The sequence below is a fragment of the Mandrillus leucophaeus genome, unplaced genomic scaffold (assembly GCF_000951045.1).
Source record: "Mandrillus leucophaeus isolate KB7577 unplaced genomic scaffold, Mleu.le_1.0 Scaffold78, whole genome shotgun sequence".
Lineage (NCBI taxonomy): Eukaryota > Metazoa > Chordata > Mammalia > Primates > Cercopithecidae > Mandrillus > Mandrillus leucophaeus.
In genome coordinates, this window is record NW_012108474.1 from 551,701 (window position 1) to 562,061 (window position 10,361).

General features: G+C 56.8%; 1 protein-coding gene across 2 annotated transcripts in view; it reads left to right on the top strand.

The window, feature by feature from the left end:
- The window catches only part of LOC105529690 (rab11 family-interacting protein 3), a 116,073-nt gene that overhangs the window by 95,659 nt on the left and 10,053 nt on the right, over window positions 1-10,361 (top strand). For both annotated transcript variants that reach the window (XM_011966886.1, XM_011966887.1), the window contains 3 exons: window positions 3,272-3,365; window positions 5,832-5,935; window positions 10,099-10,239. In XM_011966886.1, the coding sequence (XP_011822276.1) occupies window positions 3,272-3,365; window positions 5,832-5,935; window positions 10,099-10,239 (339 nt within the window). The remainder of the gene's footprint in view (window positions 1-3,271; window positions 3,366-5,831; window positions 5,936-10,098; window positions 10,240-10,361) is intronic.

Sequence of the window (10,361 nt, forward strand, 5' to 3'; positions counted from 1 at the left end):
CCTTTGAAATTTAATGTTTCCTTCATGGGTACCCTTTGGTATAAAAAAAGCCCAATCTGGTCCAGGCACGGTGGCTGACGCCTGTAATCCCAGCACATTGGGAAGCCGAGGTGGGCGGATCATGAGGTCATGGGCCCGTCGAGACCAGCCTGACCAACATGGTGAAACCCCATCTGTACTAAAAATACAAAAATTAGTCAGGCGTGGTGGTGCGCACATGTAATCCCAGCTACTCAGTAGCCTGAGGCAGGTGAACTGCTTGAACCCAGGAGGCAGAGCTTGGAGTGAGCCAAGATTGCACCATTGCACTCCAGCCTGGGCAACACAGTGAGACTCCATCTCAAAAAAAAAAAAAAAAAAAAAACCCGATCTGCAGTTATCTGAGTTATCTGTAGTTAGAGTTTACAAAACAGAGGCATGTTCTGCAATATATCTATCCACATGTAAATATATATATATGCAACATTTAATCTGGTGTTTTGCCCCAAATCTGCCACAAGAGGCTAAGGAAGCGCAAAATAACTGTCGTGATTCGCTTCTCACAGTTCTCAGCCCTTCGCGCTGCACTGTTGCTGAGATGGTGGGTTTTGCCGGCAGCCATTGTAGCCCCTGGGCTTGGCTGCCTTGTCACCTCCCTCAGCCTTGTTCCGTCCCTGTCCATGAGATGGAAGTGATTTTCTCCAGTCAGCTGTGCGTGTGCAGGGACAGGGGCCCCAGGCAGAGCCGAGTCCATCAGGACAGGAAGAAGTGCTCACAGCAGGCAGGCTCCTAGGGCCCTGGGTGGGAGGCCTCAGGGATCCCTGTACCTCCTTGCTCACCAGCCAGGCTTGACCTACTGCCCTTCGGGGCAGATCAGGATTTTTCCACAGCTCCCTCTCTGAGGGGAGGGTTCTCCCAAGTGAGGGTGTGATGTAGCTGGAGAATCCCTCTTCCTGGGGGATTTAAATCAGCAGCCCGGCCGGACACGGTGGTTCACGCCTGTAACCCCAACACTTCAGGAGGCCGAGGTGTGCAGATCATGAGGTCAGGAGTTTGAGACCAGCCCGGCCAACATAGTGAAACCCCATCTCTACTAAAAAATAAAAAAATTAAAAAGTTAGCTGGGCGTGGTGGCGGGTGCCCATAATCCCAGCTACCTGGGAGACTGAGGCAGGAGAGTCGCTTGAACCCGGGAGGCACAGGTTGCTGTAAGCTGAGATAGCACCGCTGCACTCCAGCCCAGGCGACAGTGCAAGACACTGTCTCAAAAAAAAAAAATTTAAATAAATAAATAAGCAGCCCCACACGCCATGCTGAGGACCCTCTGAGCCTCACACGGGTGGCCGTGTGTGGTGGCTGCACGCTGAGTGCCTGGGGATGGCCGTGCCTCCTGTCCCCAAGTCAGCCCCAGAAGTGCCTAAGCCTCTAGGACGGCTCAGAAGTACTGACAGGCCCCAGGCCATGGCCTCTCCTCAGGATAGGCTCTGGGTTGCAGCTTCCTGCCTGGAGTGGCTCTTATTTGGGGGCAAGGTGATGGGTGTTTAAGAGCAGCGACTGGCCAAGAACATGATCCGCGTCAGCAGCAGCTTTTGAGAATCTGATGAAATTCCCAGGGCCCCAGAAGGGCGCTGGTGTGTTCCAGCTGGTGCACGTTCTCAGGGCTTGTCTCCAGGGGCAAAGATACCTTCTTTTTTCCTCAGAGCGTTTATGGGGAAAAAGATGGAAATGTTCAAGCCCAGTCCATACTAAGAAGCAAATCAAACTTCATACACTCGGTAGACATTTTCAGTGGAAAAACACTAACATTTTATGGAATTCTTACCCTGCTATGTCCCTAGCCAAGCTGTTTGTATGCAGGACCTTGGTCCAACCTCAATTGCCTGTACACCCCGATTTCATAGGCAAGGAAGCTGGGAGAAAGTCCCCCCATTTCACAAGCAAGGAAGCTGGGAGAGGGTCCCCCCATTTCATAGGCAAGGAAGCTGGGAGAGGGTCCCCCCACTTCATAGGCAAGGAAGCTGGGAGAGGGTACCCCCACTTCATAGGCAAGGAAGCTGGGAGAGGGTCCCCCCATTTCATAGGCAAGGAAGCTGGGAGAGGGCCCCCCCACTTCATAGGCAAGGAAGCTGGGAGAGGGTCCCCCCATTTCATAGGCAAGCTGGGAGAGGATCCCCCCATTTCATAGGCAAGGAAGCTGGGAGAGGATCCCCCCATTTCATACGCAAGGAAACTGGGAGAGGGTCCCCCCATTTCATAGGCAAGGAAGCTCAGAGAGGGTCCCCTCATTTCACAGGCAAGGAAGCTGGGAGAGGGCCAGTGCTTTTTTACAGTCACGCAGTTGTGAGCATCAGGCTATCAGCCCGGAGCCTGGCTCGGTACTGAGGCTCCCAGGATGTATAAAGAACTGAACATGCGCCTTTGCTGTTGGCTCTTCTGTGCAAGTGCTCTGAGAGTTTTCTGTGCTCCCAGCAAGTTCGGGTTGGTGTAGATTCACCACAGCGAATCTGGCCCGGTGGTGACCACGAGCACGCGCTTACTGTGCGCCGAAGCTCACACTCCCTGGAGCAGCTCCTGCCCCAAGGCGGCAGCCTATGGGCTGGCTGCGTCCACGCAGGACCACGAGGCTGTGTCCCGGAGCCTGGCCCAGGTAGTAACCTGGCATGGCCTGCAGGGCTTGGGATGCGTCCACAGGAGTTGGTGCCCCAGAGGACACGTGTGTCTGATGTCTTCCTGGACTTGGTTGGACCGGTTTCCCAGTGTGTCCGTGAGGTTGACACTGAGTGAGACTTCCGGGATCGACACTTTTCCTGGGACCCTCACTGTTCCTGCCACAGAGAGCACCTGTGAAAGTCTGAGATGAAGAATGTGTACAGGGGAGGTGTATGCAGGTCGAGGTCCTGAGCTGATGTCTCACGGGCTTCTGGTAGAGACGAGATTGTTCGTGTCTCTGTGAAGAAGGACACGTTTTATTGTTGCCAAGTACAAAGTCCGCTGCCACTCGCTGGCCGGGACTGAGGTCGTGTTCTGTCAGGTTCCAAAGAGCGCCAGGAGGACTCTGAGACCACAGAGCACGGCCTGCTTTCTCCCAGCCCCTGGTAAAGATGTCCAGCCTGGGACCTCCCCCTGTATATAATGCTTTAAGTGGGAGAAGACCACCACCCAGATCAGGGGAGGACCTGTCCCCTACAATGCTGCCGCCTGCTTTTCAGATTGACTTGGGAGTGCTTGTGCTGACGGAGCTTGTCCTGTGGTTTTTCCCTTTCTTCCCTCTGTTACTGTTCCTTTTCCATAGGTACCTGCACCAGTCAGGGGCCCTGACTATGGAGGCCCTGGAGGACCCTTCCCCCGAGCTCGTGGAGGGCCCAGAGGAGGACATTGCTGACAAGGTAGGTCCTGCAGGGCTGGGTAGCGGCAAGTAGGGGATTTAGACACAGCCATGTCTGAGGGCCTCTGCAGACATCCCGGGAGGTGGGGACAGCACAGCCGGAGGTGACCCCATGTCATCCAGGGCTCCCCAGACCCTCTGCTCTTTGGCAAGTTTCCCCAAGGGATCTTGTGGGCATGTGATAAAAAGGAGTCTTCCTGTTGTGCACCAAGGGCCAGCTGGGAGGGGTGGACTGGGCAGTGAATGAGAGCCCTCAGGGATCCCACCCCCACTGTGTCTGAGTTGGGTTGGGGGACACCCAGACATTCAGTCCACCAGGCCCATGGAGACGCGACCTGGGGCACCCATGATTTGGGAGAAGAAGGCTGCCCCTGCAGTGACTGCAGAGCCAGCAACCTGCGCAACAGGCTTCTCCTGGGGACTTAAATGGAATGGGTGGCAGCAGCCAGGGCAAGGCAGCCTTGCCGTGGTCAAGACCCGCTTTTCAGCCAGATGTGGTGGCTCATGCCTGTAATCCCAGCACGTTAGGAGGCCCAGGTGGGCCGATCACTTGAGGTCAGGAGTTTTGAGATCAGCCTGGCCAACATAGTGAAAGCCCGTCTTTACTAAAAATACACGTTAGCCAGGCGTGGTGGCGGGCACCTGTAATCCCAGCTACTCGGGAGGCTGAGGCAGGAGAATCGCTTGAACCTGGGAGGCGGAGATTGCAGTGAGCTGAGATTGTGCCACTGCACTCCAGCCTGGGTGACAGAGCAAGACTCTGTCTCACCTCCTGCACCCCCTCACCTCCTGTGACCTCTTTACTTCCTCCTGTACCCCCTCAATTCCTCCTGTACCCCTCATCTCCTGTACCCCCTCACCACCTCCTATACCCCCTCAGCTCTTCTTGCATCCCCCTCACCTCTTCCTGTACTCCCTCACCTCATGCATCCCCCTCACCTCCTCCTGTACCCCCCACCTCTTCCTGTACCCCACCACCTCCTGCACCCCCACCACCTCCTGACCTCCCAAACTCCTCTTGTACCTCCCACCTCTACCTGTACCCCATCTCCTCCTGTACTCCCTCACCTCCTCTTGTACCCCCTTACCTCCTCCTGTACCCCTTACCTCCTCCTGTACCCCACCTCCTCTTGCACCTCCCACCTCCTGTACCGCCATCTCCTGTTCCCCACCACCTGCACCCCCCACTTTCTACTGTACCTCCCACCTCCTCCTGTACCCCATCTTCTGTACCCCCTCACGTCCTCCCGCATCCCTCACCTCCTCATGTACCCCCTCACCTCCTCCTGTACCCCCTCACCTCCTGCACCCCCCACCTTCTCCTGTACCTCCCACCTCCTCCTGTACCCCCTCAGTTCCTGCACCCCCCCACCTTCTGTACCTCCCACCTGTACCCCATCTTCTGTACCCCCTCACCTCCTCCCATACTGCTCACCTCCTCATGTACCCCCTCACCTCCTCCTGTACCCCCTCACCCGCTCCCACACCCCTTACCTCCTCCCATACCCCTCATCTCATGTACCCCCTCACCTCCTCCTGTACCCCCTCATCTCCTTCTGTACCCCCTCACCTTCTCCTGCACTCCCCTCACCTCCTCCTGCACCCTCTCACCTCCTGCAGCCCTCATCTCCTCCTGAACCCCCTCACCTCCTGTGTCCCCTCACCTCCTCTCCTGCACTCCCATGTCCTCCTGTACCCCCTCACCTCCTCCTGTACCCCCCTCACCTCCTGCACCCTCTCACCTCCTCTATCCCCCTCACATTCTCTTGAACCCCCCTCACCTCCTATACCCCCTCATTTCTTCCTGCACTCCCTCACCTCCTGTATCCCCTCATCTCCTGTACCCCCTTACCTCCTCCTGCACCCCACCTCCTCCTGTACCCCATCACCTTCTGTACCTCACCTCCTCTTGCACCCCCACCTCCTCCTCCCTACAACTTCTTTAGTATCTCAAGTCTGCTGACCCAGGCTGAGTCCTCTGCTCCCTTTACTCCTTCTCCTACCTCTGCAGGTGTCTGACTTTATCTTGATGTGAACTCTGTGAGGGAGGGAGGGACCGAGACATGAGTCTGTTTGTCCCTTGCATCCATGGGCACCTGGGCTGCCTCTGTGAGCTGCATCTGGCTGAGCAGAGACCCAACTGTGTTTTGGGGGCAGAGTCTTGCTGCCCATGAGCCAGCCAGTCCAAAGGCACCCCTGGGCCTCTAGCTCTCGAAACTGCGGCAATGTGTGCATTTGTGGTGTCGAGATGACAGTACTTCCCAAGCCCCTGGCCCCATTGGGAGCTGCATCTTCTTGGGTTTATGGGACAAGTTCCAAGGGTAAGTTGGATCCAACACCAGCCTAGCTAGGTGGATCTGATTCTGTGCTGAGAAAATCCCCAGGCGGCCTCCCAGGTCGTTCCCTCGGGGGTGCAGGCCCTTCTGCTTCTGACTACCTGACCCTGAAGCCTGGTCTCATTGCCAAGGTCGTCTTCCTGGAAAGGCGTGTGCTGGAGCTGGAAAAGGACACGGCAGCCACTGGCGAGCAACACAGCCGCCTGAGGCAGGAGAACCTGCAGCTGGTGCACAGGTGAGCCTGGGCCAGGAGACCTGGGCCTCTGCGTAGTGCCTCCTGTGCCCACCTGTCAGCCCCCATTTACTTCTCTTTACCTCACACAGCAGGGGCTTGGCCACCGGTCCATCCCAGGGTGGAAGCCAGCTGAGGGGGTGGTGCCAGGTGGTCATCTGAGCCTACCCATTGGGCTGCAGGCAGGAGACTCGAGGCTCTGACTGGTGCTCTCGTGGGGAGTTGTCCATGAACCCTAGACACACAGAGGGCCAGAGGAGGGCACTGCCTCCCTCTCGGGAGTGTGGGACCTGACCCACCCAGAGGAGGAGCTGACTGCAAACCCACGCAGTGCCCAGCCCCACCAGCAGGCCTGGAGGTGCAGCTCTCCCACTCTGGTCCATACTAGGTGTGCCCATCCTGGAAGAATGCAGGTTAGGGAAGTTGCTCAGCCGCAGAAAGCGAAATGAGCAGAGACTGCTGAATACGTGACAGGATGCACAGTCTCATCACTGTGGGCAGGAGTGCCAGGGAGGAAGCGAAGTGTGACGCCGTGTTTGCAGAGAAAGAGTGGGAGCTGCTTACCCCACTCTCGTTTGCAGACTTTTCTTAGAATACTGTGTAATTCTCAGTGTTTTTCAAACGAGGCACGCCATGTTGTCTCATAGCCGATTTGCAGTACTGTTTCTCATGCAAAGTAAGATGAGCTTGGCCCAGGAGTCATCTACCCAGGCTGTGCCACCTGGAGCTGGGCACCGGCAGCCTCTTGGGGGCAGAGGAGGCAGCCAGGAGGCCTGTGAGGCACCTGGGGAATCTGCAGAAGAGGTTCTTCCTGTGAGCTTCTGCTCCCTGCCCAGCTGCCCGGGCACATCCCTGCCCTTCCACGTATTCTCAGCTCAGCCAAGGGCCCTGTCCCTTGAAGCTTCAGTGTCTTCATCACCACTGACCAGGTAGATTCAGGGCTCTGAGCAGCCTGCACACACGTGTGTTGGCAGCAGGGCATTTGCAGTCAGCACTCCCAAAGCCCCCAAGCCCTCACCCTGCACCGTACTAACATGCGTGACCCGCCCTTCAGCTTCAGATCCATCTGCCCTGTGAGCGCTGAAAATGTCTCATGGGACCGTGGGCGTAACTTGCACATCACTTTAATTCTAACAAAGCAAAGCACATTCTCTTGTGGAGTGAAGACCCTGGGCTTTGCGGCTGCCTGTTCTCCAGGATTCTCTGCAGAGGAGGGCCTGCCGCCGGCCCCTGCTGCCTTGTGGAGAGGGGCCAGGCATGCTGGCAAAGGGGCTGGGCTCCAGTAGTGTGCTACACATATGCTGCGCCTCCAAAGACCACTGTCTCCTCCTTGCCAATCACCTCCTCCTGTACCCCCTCACCTCCTCCACCCCCCACCTTCTCCTGTACCTCCCACCTCCTTAAGAGACAGGGCCTCCCTCTGTTGCTCAGGCTGAGTGCTGACTACAGCCTCTACTTCCCAGACACAAGCGACCTGCCTACCTCTCAGCCTTCGATGTAGCTGGGACTACAGGTGTGCACCACCACGCCCAGCGTTTTTTTTGTTGTTTTTTTTTTTTTGAGACGCAGCCTCGCTCTGTCTCCAGGCTGGCGTGCAGTGGCGTAATCTTGGCTCACCGCAACCTCCACATCCCGGATTCAAGCGATTCTTCTGCCTCAGCTTCCTGACTAGCTGGGACTACAGGCATGCACCACCATGCTGGGCTAATTTTTTTATTTTTAGTAGAGACAGGGTTTCACCATATTGACCAGGCTGGTCTCGAACTCCTGACCTTGTGATCTGCCATCCTCAGCCTCCCAAAGTGCTGGGATTACACGCGTGAGCCACCGTGCACGGCCTACTTTTTAAATTTTTTGTAGAGATGAGGTCTCACCATGTTGCCCATGCTGGTCTCAAATGCCTGGCCTCAAGCGATCCTCCTACCTTGGCCCCCCAAAGTGCTGAAATCAGAGGCGTGAGCCACTGTGTCCAGCCTAGATGCCTTTGTTGAGCTGACTGTCAGGTTTCATTTGAGTCTGGAGTATGTTCATCAGTTTTCTGTGTGTGTGTGTGAAGTCCACCCTGCTGCCTTGCTCTGCCCCCTGACCATCTGCAGCGCAGCCCCGGCCACATTCAGTTCCTGTGGCTGTTCCCTGTGGTGCTCACCTCCACTGTCCTAAACAACACGTTACCCGTTTTCAGTATCATCTGCCCGTCCTGAGCCATTTGCTCTCTAGCCGTGCCGTACAGCTGCCATCCTGGGAATTCCGAGTGCTTCCCCTGGGTTTGAGTCCTTATTTTCTGGGTCCCACGTTTTCTTCTTTTTGCCAACTCGTTTTCTGAGGACGTCACTGATAGTTGCCTGGAAGAGGGAGCACAGGAGCCAGATGCTCTGAGAACTGCTTGTGTGGAAGTGCTTAGTCCTCCCACCCCTGCTCCAGTCCATAGCGTAGCTGGGCATAAAATTCTAGGTCAGAAATTGAATTCCCTGAGAATTTGAAGACCTCTGACCCCGTGCTGTGACTGAGGACCCGCTGTTGCCGCAGGGCCTTGCTATTCTCCGTAACTTCTGTTTCCCACCCTACATACTTGGATGAGGATCTTGTATTATTTGCTGTGCCATGCACCTGGTTTTCAGCCTTCAGTTCGTTGTTTTGTGTTTTGAGACAGAGCCTTGCTGTATCGCCCAGGCTGGAGTGCAGTGGTGCAATCTCTGCTCACTGCAACCTCTGCCTCCCAGGTTCAAGCAATTCTGCTTCAGCCTCCCAAGTAGCTGGGATTATAGGCATGTGCCACTGCGCCTGGCTAATTTTTGTATTTTTAGTAGATTCGGGGTTTCACCACATTGGTCACGATGGTCTCGAACTCCTGATCTCAGGTGATCCGCCCACCTCGGCCTCCCAGAGTGCTGGGATTACAGGCGTGAGCCCAACATCTTGATCGGAGGTTTAGATCGTCCTTCCCACACTTTCAGTTCCCGGGAGCTGTTCCTTGTTGTCTGTCTCTTCTGCAGCGGCCCGCCCTGACCCTGCAGCTGTGGCTCTTGGCTCGCGGAGGGCACTGGCTCAGGGACCTTTCCTCACTGTCTCCTGCATCATGTGTCTCCCTGGGGTCCTCGCTTGGTGTTTGCTTTGGCCAGTTCCTGTTGAAAGCTTGCCTGTTGTGTCTGGTGATCTTTGGCCATCTGTCCACTCCTGCGTGTGAGGCACCACAAGGATAAGAGGCTCTGTGCAAGGCAGGGCTTCAGGGCCTGGGCTGTGCTGTGTCAGTGGGCAGGGCCTGTGCCCTTCTCTTTGGGACAGTCCAGTCCTGTCTCCTGCAGGTGGTTGTGAAGATCTAGGGAAGGCCAGTGTCTCCCCGCCCCGTGGGAATGTCGTCTTTTCCCTGTGGTCTAGCTGACACCTGCCCTGCCTCTGCTCTGAGGTGACCTGGATGGGACTGGTCTCTATACCCACTTACCCAGCCTGGAGGAGACTGGGAGCAGAGTGGGCCCCCCTCCACTTGTGGCCCCTCACAGCCTCTGGGGCCCAGATGTGCCCAGCAGCCAGAGCTAGACTCGTCCTGGCTCCCATGTGGACCTGGAAACTCAGGAAGCCTCGTGAGCACCTTTGGGAGATGTGCCATGAACCGACTATACTGCAGCTGAAGGCAGACACCGCCCGCACACTCAGTTCCCCGGTGTTCAGCTGCCACGGGCCATGTGCTTCATCAGACTCACTTCCTGGAAATGCTGTGGCCCTTGGACCCTGGTACCTTCACGCTCCTTCCCGAGGCTCCGAGGCTCCGTGCCTCTGGGCCCTGAGCTCACTCACTGTGTGTAGCGGCCGCAGGTGGAGCAGCTGCATGAACAGAGTGCACCAGGGGCGGTCACCTGGCGGGCTCGGGCCCTCGGGGTGCTGCAGTCCACACAGCACAAGCAGGCAGTGCCAGTGGGTATCAGCTGGGCCGGGGTGCAGTGGACACTGCTCTGGCCACCCCTAGCTGCCTTTAGTGTGGGAGGCGAGGCTATCTGGGGGTGTGTGCGCTGCTTCAGAACTGCCTTGACCAGAGCTCGGGGATGCCCTTCTCAGCCCTCCTCCCAGGTGGCGGCAGGTTTCCTGGAGGTCCTGAGGCAGCTTCTGGGCATGGGTGGAGCCACTGCACACCCTGCCTGGAGACAGCTCAGCTCCTCCTTTTGCCTTTCAAGAGCAAACGCCCTGGAGGAGCAGCTGAAGGAGCAGGAGCTGAGAGCCTGCGAGATGGTCCTGGAAGAGACCCGGCGGCAGAAGGAGCTCCTGTGCAAGATGGAGAGGGAGAAGAGCATCGAGATCGAGAACCTGCAGGCCAGGTAGGTGGTTCCCAACAGCCCGCCCATCCCAGAATGCTGCAGGCCAGGTAGGAGAGGTTCCCTGACAGCCTGCCTGCCCCAGAAAGCTGCAGTGGCTAGGAATAACCTGAATTTTAGAAAAA